Consider the following 20,862-nt stretch of genomic DNA (forward strand, 5'->3'; position numbering starts at 1 on the left):
AATGGCTTATCCAACGAACTTAAATTTATAAAAGTCACAGTGTTTGCAGCAGTTTTTGCAAATACAAGCATTTTGCCTGTTTGGATGATATGTAAATATAATAATAGAGGACTGTTTGTTATCAGTAACTTGAGCATTTTTATCTTTGCTCTTTCTCCTCACTGTAACTAGAAATTACTTCAGAAGTCGTTGGACTAAGTACAAGATATAAACAAAAGCCTTACCAGGCACCACCCTAATCTGGGAATTGAAAAATTCACAGCCTTTCCTTCCTTAATAAACCCAATGTGTGTGGGTCTTGACAGTCTGGCCTTGAGCCCTCCCCCGTCTGTCCGCTCGCTGCACGTTACCATTACCGAGCTAGCTATGCCACCTCCAGGGGCACGGGGAGAGCGAGAGCCCCCAGTCGACCTCTCCCTTGAGCTCCTCCCTGAGGCGCCGCCTGCGCTTCCCCAGAGGCGCCCTGCGCGAGCTGGGCCTCCACCTTCCTCAACGCTTCAACTGCTGTTACACCGCCAGCCGTGCTCCAAGACAGCGGAGCCATGTTCCTTCTTCTGGTCCTTCTCACCCAACTTGGAGAGCTGCACGCAGACCCCCGTAAGTCTAGATACTTGTTCCCCCTCGCCATCTAACCCCCGGAGGGATTGTGTTCGCTTAGGGGGCTGTCATTTTTGGTCCAGGCCCCAGACCCAGACCTTATCCCAGCCCCGCACTCTCCCTACCCACTTTCTTCTTGCCCCTCGCTCGGGAGCCTGTGGCCAAGAAAGCAGAGGCAGACTCCAGGCAGAAAATCTTTTCACGTCTCTGGGTATTCTTTATGTAAAACGGACACAAATGGAATAAGGGGTCTTCCACGTACAAAATTTTGCTATTCTAGAAACAGTCGCATCGCCATAAAGAAGCTATTTGTCAATGATGTTCTGATTTGGTGACTGCTGTCCTTCACCTGCTTCACTGAAAATTGCAGGTCACTCTTGAATTCAGTATTATCTTTCCCCTGCAAAAAATAGAGAAACAAATGTGGAATTGGATATGGACAATGTAGGATTACAGGTATATCAAAATAACTTTGCTTATTTTTGTTTTAGATCCCGATAAAACATTTCTGGAAACCACAATTCCTGAAAAGATTTCATCATCTGATGCAAAAACAGATCCAGAAAATAATGTAATTGAGAAATATTTTTATATCATAAATTGGGCTAAGTTGCCTTTAATATTAAGACCAGAGTTGCTGAATGGAGGCAGGAACTCAATTCTTGGAGGCAGAGCTGATGGCTGGAGCAGGGTTCACAACAAGGAACATTTTGAAGTGTATGAATGTGTGTGACTTTATATGTGTGTGTGTGTGTTTCTGTGGAAGATGAAGGATTTTAAGGGTGGGATCTACCATGGCCAGGGCCAGGGAGAAGCTGGCAAAGTGCCTGACTCAGGCAGAAAATGTAAGGGAATGGCAAAAAACAGATTCCTCCAGGACCGGGATTAAGGTAAGGTGAGCGAGGTGAGTCAGGGTCAGATTCTGTCTTGATTTAAAACTTTGATAACTTGTTCATCATGATTTTTTTTTTTTTGCACTAATTTTGATGTCTTAAATATTGCATTGAAGTGGTTTTTTGTTTGTTTGTTATTGAGTTTTCTGGTCCCCCAATGCTAGTCTTAGCCCAGGTGATTTCCTCCAGTTTATTTTCCTCAGGTTTCAGAGTCAGTGAGACTGAAAGGTGATCTGGTAATTAGCTTATAGATGGCTTATATAGCAATTAGCACATAGGTTTAACAGTCTGAGCTTGGATATTGGTACATACTCCTCTAATTCCTCAGGAAAATCTGTTTCTCACATGGTTCCTTCTATACTATAGGATAATCTAATACTAGTCATAGTTGTGGTCTCCAAATTTATTTTTATCTTTTAGTGGTTTTTTGAAAATCCCTCTGTTTCACATGAGGATACACTGTATCAGGTTTCTCCCTCCCCCATTACTCCCAGTTCTCTGAAGGTAGCCTCTCCTCCCATGCACTCTTTACATTTTCTTTCTTTAGTAACTAGGTTTGTTTGTTTGTTTGTTTGTTTGTTTGTTTGTTTTTTTACCACTCAGTCTCCAGCCCCTACCCACCAAGTGAATTCTTAGCTATGCAAGGTATATGAGTGCTACTCCAGCTTTTTTTTTTCTGATTGGAAAGAAGGGGTTCCATTGGACTTTTTATTTAATTTACTTTTTCCTGAAATGAATAATACCAACCCTCTCTATTACTTATCACTGAGCAATCTTTGATATTGTCAATATCAATATCAAAGACAATAGTTGACTTGTCCAATATCTAACATTTAAAAAAAATTATTTAATAAAATGGAATTTCAGTGTGTTTCTTTTGACGATAATAGTTTTAAAAGCTTCCTTTTAATATTTTTGCAACAGTAAACTATTCCTAATGTGGGGTGTGACTGTATTTTAATATATTCAGTATAATATGAGGTAGGACCTATAAAAGTAAGAATGCCTAGAAGACACATAGAGAGCTCCCAGATTTAAGAAATAAGAACATGGGGGTACTCAATTAATTTTGAATGTTTCTAATTGCCTATGCATATGTATATAAAGATAAAAAAATATTTCATGGGGCATACTATATAATTATAAATACTAAAAGCTATTTTTTGTTCATCTGAAACAAATTTTAAGTATTTTTGACTTATAAAAGAGGTGGAACTGAAATTAAAATATTTATTTGGGGTCTCAGAATTGCAATTCAGGAAGCACAGATTCCATAGCAACCCAAATTGTGTTCCCCCAGGCAACAAAAGTAAGACAAAAGGGGGTGCTTGTATAGTTGTTTACAAAGAATTTTGAGCAATGTTGGCGGAAAACTAATCTTGTCTGAATATAATTAGTTGCTAAGACTATCACTAAGAAAACTCTCTTCCTGTAATGAGTGTTTGGGCTGAGTTGTTGGAATATTTGCAGTTTGGCCCGATTCACAGGTTTGGCCTAGTCAAAAGTTCACACCATGTGAAGACACGCCTGAGTTTCATTTTCTTAATGGCCTCCTGGATCCATTTTAAAACCCCTTGACATAAATGACTCCATTTTATTTCATCTTTCTCAGTATCTAAATTATATACCTTTTTCTTAAATTGTATTTCCCTGATGATTTGACTTGCCTTAGCAGTAGTGTTGCATCCACACGACTCCTGAAACAGAATGCTACGGGCATCAGTGACAGTCACAACAAAGTTTATTACAATGAGAGGCAAGGCCAACCGATCATCGGGACCAACACTCTTGATAAGAGTGCGGCCTCTGAACAGCCGGGGGACAGAGTTTTTATAACCAATCACATCGTTTTATCATCACCTGGGAACAGAACAAAGAAACAGGTTCCAGATGAGTTAGAAACAGTTGCCTAATGTGTTTACTTTAGACTTTCTGCCTCTAAGTTGCAACCAGTGGATCTCCTTGACCCTGCCTCTGATACTCTTTTCTTTGAACTTTTGTTTCCTTAATTGGTGAAGCCTAATTTACAAGGGTATGAGGCGTAGTTTACCAGAGCAAAGCAAGGCTGTTATCTCTTAACGTTCAGTGTCAACACAAAGCTGTTATTTTTCAAGCTAAGCATTAGCTCTACACTACAATTTAACCCTTACAGTAGTTCCTTGTTCTGAAGAATTTGCTTCTAAAATTATTTGCAGTTATTCCATTTAATTGTAACATAGTTTCTGCAGTTGGTCACATCCAATTTATTTCATTCTTTTTCCCAGTGAACATTTGTTGGTAAACACACGCGCGCACACACACACACACTGGAGATTAGCATTGTGAAGTTAACAACTCTAATCATTGCTCTTGTTAGCTTGCTTTTGCATTCTTTAAAATGTCTATTGACAAAACCAGAATATTGTCATTAAATTTTATTATCTTCTCCAACATTGCACATGATGCTTCCATTTCTTCCCATACTGGAAAACTATTTAGTAGTATCCAGATAAAAGAACAGAATTCTTCAAGGTATTAAAACTCTTTCAAAAGATAGAGCAAGTACCATACTAATTATCCACTTCAAGTTGGAATTTCTTTTCTTGTTCATAAGGCATGTTTTCCCCTTTAAGAACATACTTGACAACAGAGGGATACCTTTTGTTCGTATAATTTATTTATTTTTTAAATTTACATCCAAGTTAGTTAGCATATAGTGCAACAATGATTTCAGGAGTAGATTCCTTAATGCCTCTTACACATTTAGCCCATCCCCCCTCCCACAACCTCTCCAGCAACCCTCTCTTTGTCCTCTATATTTAAGAGTCTCTTATGTTTTGTCCCCCTCCCTGTTTTATATTATTTTTGCTTCCTTTTCCTCATGTTCATCTGTTTTGTATCTTAAAGTCCTCATATAAGTGAAGTCATATGATATTTGTTTTTCTCTGACTAATTTCGCTTAGCATAGTACCCTCTAGTTCCATCCACGTAGTTGCAAATGGCAAGATTTCATTCTTTTTGATTGCTGAGTAATATTCCATTGTGTGTGTGTGTGTGTGTGTGTGTGTGTGTGTGTGTGTGTGTGTATATATATCTATATATCTATATCTATATATCTATATCTATATCTATATCTATATCTATCACTTCTTCTGTATCCATTCATCTGTTGATGAACATTTGGGCTCTTTCCATACTTTGGCTATTGTTGATAGTGCTGTTATAAACATTGGGGTGCATGTGCCCCTTCAAAGCAGCATACCTGTATCCCTTGGATAACTACCTAGCAGTGCAATTGCTGGGTTGTAGGATAGTTCTATTTTTAATATTTTGAGGAAACTCCATGCTGTTTTCCAGAGTGGCTGCACCAGTTTTCATTCCCACAAGCAGTGAAAAAGAGATCCTCTTTCTCTGCATTCTCACCAACATCTGTTGTTTCCTGAGTTGTTAATTTTAGCCATTCTGACAGGTGTGAGGTTCTGGTTTGAATTTGTATTTCCCTGATGGTGAATGATGCTGAGCATTTTTTCATGTATCAGTTGGCCATCTGGATGTCTTCTTTGGAGAAGTGTCTATTCATGTCTTTTGCCCATTTCTTCACTGGATCATTTGTTTTTTGGGTGTTGAGTTGGATAAGTTCTTTATAGATTTTGGATACTAACCCTTTATCAGATATGTCATTTGCAAATATCTTCCCCCATTCCATTGGTTGCCTTTTAGTTTTGCTGATTGTTTCCTTCACTGTGCAGAAGCGTTTTATTTTGATGAGGTCCCAATAGTTTTTTTGCTTTTGTTTCCCCTGCCTCTGGAGACATGTTGAGTAAGAAGCTGCTGCGGCCAAGGTCAAAGAGGGTTTTGCCTCTAGGATCTTGATACTTCCTGTCTTACGTTTAGGTCTTTCATCATTTTGAGTTTATTTTTTGTGTATGGTGTAAGAAAGTGGTCCAGGTTCTTTTTTCTGCATGTCGCTGTCCATTTTTCCCAGCACCACTTGCTGACGAGACTGTCTTTATTCCATTTGATATTCTTTCTTGCTTTGTCAAAGATTAGTTGGCCATACCTTTGTGGGTCCATTTCTGGGTTCTGTATTCTGTTCCATTGATCTGCGTGTCTGTTTTTATGCCCCGTACCTTACTGTCTTGATGATTACAGTTTGTAATACAACTTGAAGTCTGGGATTGTGATGCCCCCAGCTTTGGTTTTCTTTTTCAAGATTGCTTGGGTGTTTGGGGTCTTTTGTGGTTCCATACAAATGTTAGGGCTGTTTGTTCTAGCTCTGTGAAGAATGCTGGTGTTATTTTGATAGGTATTTCATTGAATATGTAGATTGCTTTGGGTGGTATTGACATCTTAATATTTGTTCTTCCTATTCAGGAGCATGGAATATTTTTCCATTTTTTTGGTGTCTTCTTCAATTTCTTTCATAAGCTTTCTATAGTGTATAGATTTTTCACCTCTTTGTTTAGATTCATTCCTAGGTATTTCATGTTTTTTGGTGCAATTGTAAATGGGATCAATTCCTTGATTTCTCTTTCTGTTGCTTCATTATTGGTGTATAGGAATGCAAACAATTTCTGTGCATTGATTTTATATCCTGTGACTTTGTGGAATTCATGTATCAGTTGTAGCAGTTTTTTGGAGGACTCTTTTGGGTTTTTCTTCATAGAGTATTATGTCATCCACGAGAGTGAAAATTTGACTTCCTCCTGGCAGATTTGGGTGCCTTTTATTTCTTTGTGTTGTCTGATTGCTGAGGCTAAGACTTCCACTATGTTGAATAACAGTGGCGAGAACGGACATCCCTGTCTTGTTCCTGACCTTAGGGGGAAAGCTCTCAGTTTTTCCCCATTGAGAATGATACTAGCAGTGAGTCTTTCGTATATGGCTTTTATGATCTTGAGATACTATCCTTCCATACCTACTTTCTTGAGGGTTTTTATCAAGAAAGGATGCTGTATTTTGTCCAATGCTTTCTCTGCATCTATTGAGAGGATCATGTGATTTTTGGCCTTTCTTTTATTGATGTGATGTATCACACTGATTGTTATATGGATATTGAATTAGTCCTGCATCTCACGTATAAATCACACTTGGTCGTGGTGAATAATATTTTTAATGTATTGTTGGATCTGGTTGGCTAGCATCTTGTTAAGGATTTTTGCATCCATTTTCTCCAGGGAAATTGGTCTGTAGTTCTCCTTTTTAGTGGGGTCTTTGTGTGGTTTTGAAATCAAGGTAATGCTGGCTTCATAGAAAGTGTTTGGAAGTATTCCTTTTTTTTTTTTTTTTTTTTTGGAATAGCCTCAAGAGAATAGGTGTTAACTCTTCTTTAAATGTTTGGTGTTTAAATGTTCTTTAAATGTTCTTTAAATTTTTCCAGAATTCCCCTGGAAAGCCAACCTTCCCTGGACTCTTGTTTCTTAGGAGATTTTTGATTACTAATTCTATTTCTTTACTGGTAATGGGTCTGTTCAGATTTTCTATTTCTTTCTGTTTCAGCTTTGGTAGTATATATGTTTCTAGACATTTGTCCATTTCTTCCTGATTGCCCATTTATTTGCATATAATTGCTCATAATATTCTCTTATTATTGTTTGTATTTCTGCTGTGTTTGTTGTGATCTCTTTCATTCTTGATTTTATTTATTTGGGTCCTTTCCTTTTTCTTTTTGATCAAACTGGCTAGGGGTTTATCAATTTTGTTAATTCTTTCAAAGAACCAGCTTCTGGTGTCATTGATCTGTTCAACTGTTTTTTTTTTTGTTTTGTTTTGTTTTGTTTTGGTTTCAATAGCTTTGATTTCTGCTCTGATCTTTATTATTTCCTGTCTTCTGCTGGTTTTGGGTTTCATTTGTTGCTCTTTTCCCAGCTCTTTGAAGTGTAAGGTTAGGTTGCGTATCTGAGACCTTTCTTTCTTCTTTAGGAAGGCCTGGATTGCTATATACTGCCCTCTTATGACCGTCTTTGCTGCATCCCAGAGACTTTGGGCTATGGTGTTATTATTTTCATTGGCTTCCATATACTGTTTAATTTCCTCTTTACCATCTTGGTTAGCCCATTCATTCTTTGATAGGATGGTCTTTAGTCTCCAAGTATTTGTTATCTTTCTAGATTTTTTCTTGTGGTTGATTTCAAGTTTCATAGTGTTGTGGTCTGAAAATATGCATGGTATGATCTCGATCTTTTTGTACTTGTTAAGGGCTAATTTGAGTCCCAGTATGTGATCTATTCTGGAGAACATTCCATGTGTACTGGAGAAGATGTGTATTCTGCTGCTTTAGGATGAAATGCTCTGAATGTATCTGTTTAGTCCATGTGGTCCAGTGTGTCATTCTAAGCCATTGTTTATTGATTGATTTTTCTGCTTAGGTGATCTGTTCATTGCTATAAGTGGGGTGTGAAAGTCCCCTACTCTTATGGTGTTCCCTAAAAATTGACATGTGTAGACCTAAGATCTATGATGATTTCTGTAGTTGGAAAGAGAGCCATTGCATTCTTTAATTATTGCAGTGGATTTCAATTGGACACCTGAAATTTTGCTTGCAATTTTAGAATCAGAAAATACTTCTGTCAGTTGTACATTCAAATAGTCATTTAAGTAGAAAGACTGGTGATATGCTATGTGAAAAAACATTGCAGTGTCTATTGAAATTCTTAGATCTTCTAAATTTTTTTCAATCCAAAAAAAATGTTGTATCACCTTTTTTGGTACTGTATGAAGAAATGACTCATCTCTTTTGTTTAGTTGTTAATATATGTTGCCTTATATTTGACTTCCCACCATTTTTATGTAAAAGAACAATTGCATACTGTACAAAGAGCTTCAAAAGGACTTTTTCCTCGGTTGATAAAACTGTTTAGAATTTTGGCATTTGGAATTTAAATGTACACAAGAAATAGACAATAGTCCAAAATATTTCAAAAGGAATCGAAAATACTGAATTTGATCATCTTGCAGCTGGGTCAGTGCATCTGTACAAGTCCAGACTCAACTAATCATGAACAAGTTGAACCATTGAAAGGGTTGCAAAGTTGGAAAATAAACAGTAAGTTCAACTAGATATGTGATTCAAAAAAATAATGAACTTCCAGTTAGCCTGTTGTAGTAAACACAGTCTTCCTGCAGAAACCCAGAGCTAATCTTACATAAGGTTTTGGGAAGCCTGGTGTTCAGAGATTAGTGAGATTTCAGAAGGGAGAGTGCTTAGGTATTGACATGTTTTCAACTGTGTTAGTGGTTGTCGGAGTAAGGCTGCTTGTTGACCATCTCACTTTCAGAATCCTCCTCAGTGGAGTGAGGCACTTAAACTTATCTAGAAGCTGGGGCTGTTACTGCTTTGTTAACCTTCAGAAGCTAGTTATTTGAGTGTGGCTGTTGGTGACTGGCTGATTGTGTGCTTCTGATTGTGTGCTCTGACCAGAAGTTCTCTCTAATTGTAGTTACTTGTTCATGACTTGGGACTTTGGCCAAAGAAGAGCCTTTCCCTTTCATGAGTATGAAAAATAAGTACTTAAAATTGTTTTAAAAAAATCTTTATTTACTTTTGAGAGAGAAAGAGAGACAGCATGAGCAGGGAAGAGGCAGAGAGAGAGGGAGTCAGAGTATCTGAAACAGGCTCCAGGCTCCGAGCTGTCAGCACAGAGCCTGATGCGGGGCTCGAACTCATGAACCAAGAGATCATGACCCGAGTCAAAGTCAGACGCCCAACTGACTGAGCCACCCAGGTGCCCCCCAAAATAAGTACTTTTAATTCTCCGTCTCTCATTTTGGATTTCCCTCAGACAAACCTATAGGGAGAGTTGAGGGATAATATCGGTCTTTATTTCTGAAGGTATGATTTTTAGCTCAAGTTGCCATTTAAATTATTTAAGCACCAGTTACTCTGGTGGAAAAGAGCTTTGACTAGCACAGTTTTGTAATGTACTGAAAAAAGCTGAATACAGAATATTTCGGGTGTTCTGACAAACTCAATACAGGGCACAGGGTAAAAATCATTAAACTCAGGACATGTCTATACATACAGGATGCCTGGCAACCCTAAACACATCCCAGGGTCTGTTTAGGAATGAATTTTTTTTTTTTACGTATTTCTTAGTGTCTCAAATGACTTCTTTGAGTTAGGTAGAGGAATTAAAGGCAGCCTAGGCCTGTTCCAAATCTTCACATGATTTGATCAAAGAGAACACTCATTACCATATATTACACACACACAAAAAGGCCTACTTAGTTTAGTGGTCAAAGAAAGAAGTCCTACTAAATGCTTTTCCTTTTTTCTTCTTTGGTTTCTGGGCAAAAAAGTATCATGATAAAAACATTTTGCCCTAGAAACCTATATCAATAACAAATGTTGCTGTAGTAATGATTCCTCCTGAAGCATGAATTGACTGAGTCAAGGCTATTTGAGAGGAATTTGGAACAGTAAGGTGGAGTCTCAGGATATTTTCTAGCACACCAAATTTATGCCAATGGAAGCTGCTCTTTACAACCCCTTGGAACTTATTTTTATTAATATTCTTCAATGTCTGTGTCCTAGTATCTTATAGGGGTGGTATAGTGTTTTCATATTGCTTGGTTTATTTACATAATAATGTTTGCATACTTTTTTTCCCCACCATAACCACCAGACCCCTAGTTCTATGTTAAATGAATTTTGTGAATGATGGTGGTATGTGTAATTCCTTCCACAAGAACAAAGTGAACAACATAAAAAATCTTTGTCATTCTTCCTGCAACTGAAAGTTTTGCTAATAGAGCAAACTAAAGAAGACATGTCCACATATAAAATATGGCCCAGAATATCTTTGAGATCCTCACAGCCTCCCCTCCAGTGCCCCCCATATAAAACAGTGAAAGTGGGAAATTCATTAATTTTTGCTTAGTTAGGAAGAATTATTAACATGCTACAGAATGTCATCCAATTCATTCCAGCAATGATGTAATATGTTCTTAAGAGGGATTTGTAGGTCAATTTCTGTGATTAATTTGATTCAAATGTAGTGTTTCTGGAAATACTATATAGAGGAATTTTTTGGACCTCAAGTGCAGATATATACTCCGATTTCATAGCGTGCTGTGATTAATGGTCCCATCAAGCCCCTTAATTGTTATACACTCTCCTTTATTCCTATAGCCCCCATTCCCATTCCCTCTTCCATCTGATGATAACCATGCCTGTGTACTTGATATATTTCTTTACATCTATATATACATTTGTATTTGATTGTATTAGAATTCTTAGATGGCCTTCAAGAGTCTCACTCCTTGATGTACACACTGTACAATTCTGTTCTCTTGCAGATCAGTGAGACCTGTATATTTGATGGAGTAATCATTGCATTGATTAGTTTCTGTTTCACAAGACTCTATTACAGCTTTCTGGAGTATTTCTCCACCTGACCTCAGAGAACACACAAATTGCCATGATATGAACTGCCTATGGGGACCTTGTGGCAAAGGAACCATTGGCAGTGTCTTTGAGCTGAAAGCAGCCTTGGCATCCTTCCCATCCCCTTAACCCCTGACAATCACTGATCTTTTCACTATCTCCTTAGTTTTCCCTTTTCCAGAATGTTCTATAGTTGGAATCATATAATAAATAGCCTTTCCATATTGTCTTCTTCCACTTAGTAACATTCACTTAAGTTTCCTCCATGTCTTTTCATGGCTTGATAGCTCATTTCTTTTTAATGCTGAATAATATTGAATTGTCAGGATGTACCACAGTTTATCCATTCACTTACTGATAACATCTTGTTTGCTTACAAGTTTTGGCAATTATGAATAAAGCTGCTACAAACATCCATGTGTAGGTTTTTGTGTGCACATAAGTTTTCAGCTCCTTTGGATAAACACCAAAGAATCTGTTTGCTGGATCATATGCTAAGAGTACATTTAATTTTGTGGGAAACTGCCAAACTTCTTCCAAAGTGGTTGTACCATTTTGTATTCCTGCCTGCCTGCAATGAAAGGGAGTTCTTGTTGCTCCACATCCTTGCCAATATTTGGTGTTGTCAGGATTCTGGATTTTGGCTATTGTAATAGGTGTGTAGTAGTAAATCTCATTTTAATTTACGATTCACTAATAACTTATGATGTGAATATCTTTTCATTTGCTTTTCTGCCATTTGTATATCTTCTTTGGTAAGGTTCAGTTATGGCATGCCTGGGTTCAGTTCTTTTGCCCATTTAAAAAAATTTTTTTAATGTTTATTTATTTTTGAGAGACAGAGAGAGAGGCAGAGAGAGAGGGAGACACAGAATCCAAAGTAGGCTCCAGGCTCCAAGCTGTCAGCACAGAGCTTGATGTGGGGCTCCAACTCACGAACCACAAGATCATAACCTGAGCTGAAGTTGGATGCTTAACCAACTGAGCCACCCAGGGGCCCCTCTTTTGCCCATTTTTTAATGAGATTGTTCATTTTCTTTTTGTTGAATTGTAAGCGTTCTTTCTATATTTTGGATAACAGTCCCTTATCAGATGTGTCTTTTACAAATATTCTCTCCCAGTCTGTGGCTTGTCTTCTCCATTGTCTCAAAACTTAACCAATTAATCTCAATTTATTCATCCTTTATTTCCTTCTTATTGCTATTTGCGTTTAATTTAAGAAATTTTTGTCTACTGTAGGGTTATACAATATATTCCTGTGCTTTTGTGTGAAAGCTTTATATTCCTTTTACCATTTAGTCTGTGATCTATCTGGATTTTTTTTTTTTTTTCTATCATGAGATAGAGAAGTCAAAGTTCATTGTTTTTTTCCATATGGATACTGAATTCACCAAGCAGCATGTACGGAAGACCATTTTTCCTCACCATATTATAGTGACCACCTTCAGTTTTTACTGAAGGTCAGATAAGTATATATTTATGGCTCTCTCTGGATTCTCTATTCTGTGCCATTGGACTGTTTTTCAAAACTCTGGCCCATATTTCACTACCCTAATTACTGTAGCTTTATAAGTTAATATAAATTGGTGTGGGCACTCCTAACTTTTTATTTTTTTCATATTCTTGTCTTGACGATTCTAAGCTCAATTTGTTTATATCCACAAATGACCTGCTATGATTTTATTGAGTTTTCATTGAATCTATAGATCAAATTAGGGGAAATTAAACAATATTGAGTCTTCCAATTCATGTACATGGTGTATCTTTCCATATATTTTAGTTTTTCTTTCGGTAAGGCTTAGAAGTTTTTATTTTTGATGTCTTGAAAACCTTTTCTTAAATTTATTCTCAGTGTTTTTCGACATATTTTAATACTGTGACAAATGGTGTTTCTTTATGTTAATTTTCTAATTGTTGGTTGTCAATGAATACAAGCTAGATTATCAAAATTTGATGAGATTTGTTTTATTATTCTTCATATGACCTATTTTGAAAGATGTTATATGTGCATTTGAATATTTCTTTTTCAGTGATTGGATGTAGTATTGTATATACGTCAGATAAATTTAGTTGATTGTGCTGTCCAAATCTTTATGGCTTTACTGGTAGTTCTCTTGGGTCCTTTCTATAACTGATAGAATTATAAAATCTCCACATATGCTTTTGAATTGTATATAATTTATTTTAGTTCCATCAATTTCTATTTTATATATTTTGGAGATATAATATTAAGTACATAAAATGTTTAAGACTGTAACATTTTTTTTAATTGATGCTTTTATCATTATAAAGTGTCCCCCTTTATTTCTTGTAATTCATTTGGAATTACATTATATATTGCTTGCTATTAGTATAGTTATCTTTCTTTTGGGTATTGTTTGCATGGTATAACTTTTAATCCTTTTATTTTCAGTGTTTTGTATTTAAAATGCTTCTCTTTTATATAAAAGTGTGTAATTATTATTTTTAAAATTCATTTGGTCTTTCTTAATTTTCCCTTTCCTCTGTTTTTATAATCCATGATGTGATTATTATTCTAATTTATCCTTTTAGGCTATTAGTGATGTATTCTTTTTTATTCTTTTAATGGTTAACCTTGTGATTATAACATGCGTCTTTAATTTTTTACCTGCTACATTAAATTTGTATTTTTGCCACTCCCTGAAAAGCTCAAGGACCTTGAAACTTTACTCCATTTATGTTCTTTTTGTCATTTATGCCATTGTCATATATCTTACAACTATTTTTTTTTTAATGAGAATAGCATTTACTATCACTGTTTAAAACAAATGATGTTCACTTAAATTTACTGACATACTTATTTTTCCTGTGGTTTTCATTGTCATACATTTTCATCATTCTATCTTGGAGCAACTTACTTTCCATTAAAAAAGAAACACACTATTTTTAGTGTTTCTTTTAGTGTAGGTTTGCTGTCAGCGAATTATGTCATTTCCTCTTGTGAGGAAATGTGTTTATTTCGCTGTGCATCTGCTGGATATTTTTGCTGGATATAAACTCTTGGTTGGATATCATTGTCTTTCTTCACTTTAAAGATACCATTCCATTGTCTTCTGGTATCCATTGTTTCTGTGGGAGTATGCGTACTTTATTTAAAAGCCTTTTGAGAGTAATGCACCCTTTCGTTCTTGTTGCTGTTTAAATATATGTTTTTTTGTCTTTTTGTTTTAGCTGTTAGAGTATGATATGCCTAGGTTTGTTTTCTTTGTATTCATTCTATTTTGGATTAATAGAGCATTTGAGAGTGTGAGTGGACATCTTTCATAAGCTTTGGAAAATCTCAGATATTATTTCTTTTTTTTAATGGATTTTATTTATTTATTTATTTGTTTATTTATTTATACAGCGTGAGTGCAGGAGCCAGTGGGGGTGGAGCAAAGGGAGAGGGAGAGAGAATCTTAAGCAAGCTTCATGCCCAGCATTGAGTCCGATGCAGGACTCAATCTCACAACTCTGGGATCACTACTTGAGCCAAAATCAAGAGTTGGATGCTTAGCCAGCTGAGCCACCCAGGTGCCCCAGGCATAAATTATTGATATTTAATTAATATTTCTTTCATAGTCTCTCTATCTTTCTCCTGTTTTCAAAATTACATGAATGTTAGACATTTTTAATGGGTCACACTTCTCTTATTTTTGTTTTGGTATTAATTTCACTTTGTCAATCTGAATATTTTCCACTGACCTATTATATTCCTGTTCACCAATCCTGTCTTCTGCTCTGTCTGATCTTCTCTCAAACCCCTTTTATTGACTTTTTAATAGAAGGTATTACATTTTTTTCTGCTCTAGAATTTCAGTTTGTTTATTATATATTTTACTCTTCTGAAAATCTCCATATTTTTCTCATTTTAGTCATGGTTATTATACATACTACCTGTAGCTTTGTTATAATTATCTATTTGTTTTCTTTTTTGCTGATTTTGGTAATTTTATCCTGTTCTTTTGCATTTCATACAATTTTTTATTGAAAGTTGGTGTAATAGTTTGCTAGGGCTTGCATAACAAGGTAACACAAACCATGTGCCTTATACAACAGCAATGTATTGTTTCACAGTTCAACAAAGGAGACTATAAGTCCAAGATCAAGTTGTTGGCAGGGTTGATTCTTTCTGAAGACTGTTAGGGAGAATCTGCTCCAGGTCTCTCTTCTTGGCTTATAGATGGAATCTTTTTCTGAATTTTCATAGGCATTCCCCTTTGTGTATGTCTGTGTCTAAACTTCCCCTTTGTGTTTTTGTTTGTTTATTTATTTATTTTAGAGAGAGAGAAAGCATGCCATGCACCTGCACACAAGTGGGAGAGGGACAGAGAGAGAGAGAGAGAGAGAGAGAGAGAATGAGAATCTTAAGTAGGCTCCATGGTCATGCAGAGGAGCCCTATGTGGGGTTTGATCCTATAACCCTGGCGTCATGACCTAAGCCAAAATCAGTCAGATGCTCAACCAACTGAGCCACCTAGGTGCCCCTAAATTTCTCCTTTGTATAAAGGTATCAGTCAGATTGGTTAATGCCTACCTTAATGACCTAACTTTATTACTTCTGTAAGGACCCGATCTCAAATAAGGTTATGTTTTGAGGTCTTGGGATTATGAATTCACATATAACGTTGGAAGGAAGGAGACACAATTCAACCCAACCATTTGGATATTGTGTATGAAAAGTTTTAGAAGCTCTAGATAATGTCTTTTTGGATTTTTTTTTCTCTTCCTGTCAGTTTTGTACATTTCCTGTTATTTAAATTCTACTTGTTTTGTTTTGTAAGCTGTGTGGATTTAAAAATTTATTGATGCTGTCTTATTCCATTTATTTTTTATTATATTTGTTTAGTAACAAGGTATTTTTGGAGGGCACAATTCTCAAGATCCTCACCAGATTCCACTTATACTTATTTCTAGAGTGCCATTAAGATGACTCTTTCAGAACATTTATCTGTTGCAAAGAATCTTGTTCTGTTAGAATACAAAGTTAAGGCACTGAAAACTTTTAAGAGGCTATTTCTCTTGTTAAAATTATCTTTAAAAAGTAGCTAAATAAATGACTTAATGACTCTTATATTTTCTGTTATCTTCTGGAGGGTTTTCTAGACATGTCTCTGCTTCCCCTCTATCCTCTCTCACATTCTATTCCAGAGGAGTTTCACTGCTTATGTGTGGAAAGCAAAGTGCAGTGGTACTTATTATGTTATAGTGCTGGAGGTGTAGTGCATTTCCTGTACTGCTATCTTCTGGAGTATTTATTCCATTGAGCACAACAATATACTTTTTAGGAGGTCTGGGAGTAAACAAGCAACAGATTCTTTCAAGTGAGGTGAGCGTCTTTGGCATTTGCCTTGGGCATGGTGAAGGGTGGTATGTGTCTAATCCAAAAGGTAATAGTCATTAGGCAAGATTCTCCATCAGAAATGTTAGTTAGGGTGAATAATAGACAGCGACTACTACCTAGTTCTCCATTTAGAATTCCGAGGCTTCAAATAGTCACATGGGAAGGGAAACATATGTAATGGTTATATCTTATTATTAATTTTGTAAATATTTTTAAAACATAACTCAGAAAAGAAATTATTTAGCATATGTTATTTACAAGTATTTTCACTGATTTTTTTTGGATACTCATGTTACAGATTGCTTATGTCATTACAATAAAAGGAAAACCGTATTTTGTCCATCTCAGAAAGCAGTAAGTAAAAATTTTATCCTTTCAAGTTTTAATTCTCTGGTTTCTTGATTTTTAAAAATAGGTATGAATAGAATAATTTTAATTAAGATGTACATTTGATACTTATATATATGTGATACTTACTGCATATTGATTATTGGGTAAAATCATAGGCATACTAAAGGTAATAAAACATGATCTGCAATTAAAGAATTCTTATATATTCAGATGAAATAATGGAGAAAGGGAGAATTTTGCTATAACATAGTATTGTAATAAATGTGTAAATAGTATTCTTTGGAAATCAATGAAGGTTTTTGGAAGGAAGTAAGAGATGACTTATCTCTTGAAGGAAGATACTTTGTGAGTTCTGTAAAGAAATGAGGTAGTGTAGGAGGACATTCTGTTTAGAGGAAATCATGTGCAAAACATGGAGGTATGAGACAGAGTGGATTCAGTGGTGTGCAGAAAGTCCACATGGATTACTAAAGGACATATTTCTGGAGGATAGAAGTAAAACATTTTGGAAAGGTAGGCAGGAGTCAGGTTGTAGATCTATAAAGCCATGCTAAGGATATTAGAAGCCAAAAATGTTTTTAAGCAAGTACATTATAGTCCCATTGAGAGTTTAGGCTGTTTTTGAGAAAGCAGAAGTAGAGGTAAGGTGTGTAATTCTGTGGTTATATAATAATTTAGGTGAATGATGATGGTGGCTTAAACAATGGTATTGTTCATAGCACTGGAAAGAAAAACTCAATAGACCTTGAAGATGGATTTGTTAGAGTTATTGGGAAAAAGTGAAGTATCTTGAATAATTTAGTTGTTGCTTGAGAAAATGGGTAGGTTATAGTTAATTAAGTGAGGAATAAGTGAGATATATATATGGGGGAGGGGGGTGAGTTTGATTTGGAATGCCTACGAGATATCCAAGTGGATTTTCTCCACTAGGAATATGAATATAAGAATTTGAATATATGAGAAGAGATTGGCAATGAGGATATAGGTTTAGCAGTAACCAATAGTTTGGCTATAAAATAAAAAATGAGAATTTATAGAGTGCTTATGAATAGACTAGTGACTAAAGACTAAATCTTGATAAAGATCAATATTTCTGAGATAGGTAGAACAAAAAAGAGCAGCCAACATGGAAGATCAAGCTGGAAGTGTCAGGGAGGTAGGAAGAGAAGCAGAAGAGTAATTTGTGATGTAAATTAAGTGATTATATTGAGTGATCACAGTTTTCAGAATGATGCTAGAGAGCAGGGCAATGTTGATTTTAAAATTACCTTTTGGATCTGACATTCTGGCAGCTATGAATCTTTTCCAGAGCTGTTTCAGGGTGACTAAGAATGGACAAAGTGGAGAAATTATTTGTAGACTACTCTTATGAGAGTATATTTGGAGAATTGAAAATGTATAAAGAATAGTTAAAGTAGGACACAGGTCATGGGAGAATTATTTATGAAGATAATACTTTGATAATGAACTTTTTAATAGCATTAAGTTAAAAAAATAGTAGAGAGGAATAGTTTGAAATTATAGGATTGAAAAAGTATGTATCTTCAATATATGGCATAGAATGGGATTCATAGCACAAGTGTTAAGAGTGTGCCTTGAACAAAAGAAGTAGTCATCCTCTGGAAAAAAAGATGAGGAATGAGGGTAGATATAGGTGATCTGAAACTGAAATGATGTGGAGATTATGTGAGATGATTGGCAGGAGTGGGGTCAAGTTTCTGAATTGTTACTGAGGATAATGAAGGAAAATTATGACAAAGGTTTTTGAGAACTTGTTACTTAGCTAAGCTTAGTGAATATGAATTTGTAGTAATGCTAAGAAAATATTTTTTAAATTCTGTCCTAAACCTAGTTTTTAATTTTAAGATTCAGGTTTAAAATCTGGAATCCGTGAGTAATAAAGACAAAGATTTTAAAGTTCTATGCTGGAGGGGCCCCTAAGTGGCTCAGTCGGTTAAGCGTCTGATTTCAGTTCAGGTCATGATCTCGCAGTTCATGGGTTTGAGCCCAACATTGGGCTCTGTGCTGGCAGCTCAGAGCCTGGAGCCTGCTTTGGATTTTGTGTCTCCCTCTCTGCCTCTCCTCCACTTGTGTTCTGTCTCTCAAAAATAAATAAGTGTTAAAAAAAATTTAAAGTTCTATGCCAGAAATTGGGACCTATGTTATTTACACTGTTTGCTATCTCTAGCTGTTTGGATTGTTCATTAGGATGCATTTTAGTGTTATATGTCACCAGAGTTAAATGCTTCCCTCAGCACTTGATTTATTGTAAACAACAGAGAAGTATTTGGACAAGAGGATATGCAAAGGTAACTGGCACTATAATTGTTCAGTAAAAGGAAAATTTGTACTATGAAGAATAATTTTTTATGTTTCATGTTTTCTGTTTGACAGATTGAACATGTTTTGTGATTTTATTCTAGATCATTTTTATCTTCGGTTTCTGTTGTTTACTTTTATGACAAAGATGACATCCAATATTCTAAGCCTTTGTCAGCTCAGGTAAAACAGCTTTTTCTTACAGATTTCTTTCTTTAGATTATCTTTAAAAATGTTAATTTCAGTGGCACCGGGGTGGCCCAGTTGGTTAAGTGTATGTCTCCACTTTTTTTAATGTTTATTTTTGAGAGAGAGAGAGAGACAGAGACAGAGAGACAGAGAGAGAGACAGAGAGGGGAACAGAGGATCCAAAGAGGGCCCCGTGCTGACAGCAGAAAGCCTGATGTGGGACTTGAACTCACGAACTGTGAGATCATGACTTGAGCCCGTCGGATGCTTAGCTGACTGACCTATCCAGGCACCCTAAGTGTCTGACTCTTGATTTCGGCCCAGGTCGTGATCTCAGTCCAGGTTGTAAGCTTGTGGTTTGTGGGTTCAAGCCCTGTGTTGAGCTCTGAGCTGATGGCATGGAGCCCACTTGAGATTCTTTCTCTCCCTCTCTCTCTACACCCTTCCCTTCCCCCCTTCCCTGCTCTCTATCTTCCTCTTCCTCTCTCTCTCTCTGTCTCTCAATAAGTAAACATTTTAAGAAAGTAAAAAATGTAAATATCCTGAAATTTACACATTCACTGACATTTAATAATCTGGACTACGTCTTACTTCTACGTGGCACAAGTTTATTGGGTAATTGCCCATTCAGTTTGAAGTTCCAATATTGATAAAGTAATAGAAATAAATGACACATCTAGGATATCCATTTTAAAAATAAGTTATCTGTTTGTTCTTGTATATTCTTTTCAGATGGATTGCAATTATCAAGGATATGTTGCAGGTTTTCCAAATTCTCTTGTGTCACTCAACACTTGTTCAGGACTCAGGTTGTAGTCTTTTTAAAGATATTCTATTTGCTGGTATTAGATCCTGCTAGTCTATGAGTTGATTCTCTATTTATCTTTTCTAGTTTTATATTCACCTTTGTTATTTCAGTTCCCTAAGGAATGAACCAGAATTACTGATAAAATAGAACTGGTCACCTTGGAAACATTTGTCCCTGATGGAAGGCTACTTGTTGATTCTGACTGCTTGACGCTTTGAGCAGTCTTGAGTGTAGGGAGGGTTGGTTGGTCTCTCCATACTTCTTTAGTTTTTCCAGATTTTTAATGTTTTTACTGATTTATTAATCTCCTAGAATGGTTCACAACTGTAGAATGCCTAGATCTGATAGATATTTTGGCTCTACTTCTAGCCATTTTTAGGCAGGTAATACCTTCAGTTAAGCCCCCCACAAAAAAATGACTTATGGCATTAAGTGTCAGGAAAGATTAGATGTCTCAAAAAGAAGAAAGGACTTAAGACTAAGGAAGAGAGTGCCTGAAGATCTGACAGTTTGGCTTAGAAAATCTATACCCTAGGAAGGAATCCTAATCTGTTCAATCACATGGATCTATGCCACTAATATGCTTTCTTTAGATGATCAGGATATTTCTCTTAGAATATTTGTCATATAAAGCAATAGGCATCCTGTGGTATTACTGGCCTAGTTCTGAGTTTACACTTCAATGCATAAAGAGGTAAAGTGGAGAAACCAAGGTGACTTTAAATGTAAAAAAAAATGCATTTGGCCAAAATTCCACATTAGAATATTATAGTTTTGTTAGAATAATTTCGGACTTTGTTTTGATGATTTTAATACTCAGGGGAACATTGCAGCTTAAAAACATCTCATATGGAATTGAACCAATGGAGGCCGTATCAGGATTCGTGCACATGATTTATGAAGAAAAAAATGATAACACTAATATTCCTCTTTTAGGAGAAAATAAGACTTATAGCTATAATAACTTATATTATCACATCAGAAGGAGTTCAGAAGT

The 20,862-nt window shown here is 35.9% G+C and overlaps 1 protein-coding gene across 4 annotated transcripts in view; it reads left to right on the plus strand.

The window, feature by feature from the left end:
* The first annotated feature begins 452 nt into the window (after window positions 1-452).
* The window catches only part of LOC132691800 (disintegrin and metalloproteinase domain-containing protein 5-like), a 134,351-nt gene continuing 113,941 nt past the window's right edge, over window positions 453-20,862 (plus strand). The window contains exons 1-6 of one of the 4 annotated variants that reach the window (XM_078445527.2): window positions 453-597; window positions 1,089-1,168; window positions 16,497-16,552; window positions 18,973-19,051; window positions 19,790-19,866; window positions 20,686-20,860. In XM_078445527.2, coding sequence (XP_078301653.1) covers window positions 543-597; window positions 1,089-1,168; window positions 16,497-16,552; window positions 18,973-19,051; window positions 19,790-19,866; window positions 20,686-20,860 — 522 coding nt within the window. In that variant the 5' untranslated portion in view covers window positions 453-542. Of the gene's footprint in view, window positions 598-1,088; window positions 1,169-16,496; window positions 16,553-18,972; window positions 19,052-19,789; window positions 19,867-20,685; window positions 20,861-20,862 lie in introns of those variants that run through there. The other 3 variants (XM_078445528.2, XM_078445529.2, XM_078445530.2) reach the window with 3 other exon arrangements.

The sequence above is a fragment of the Panthera onca genome, chromosome B1, assembly GCF_046562875.1.
Source record: "Panthera onca isolate mPanOnc1 chromosome B1, mPanOnc1 haplotype 2, whole genome shotgun sequence".
NCBI lineage: Eukaryota > Metazoa > Chordata > Mammalia > Carnivora > Felidae > Panthera > Panthera onca.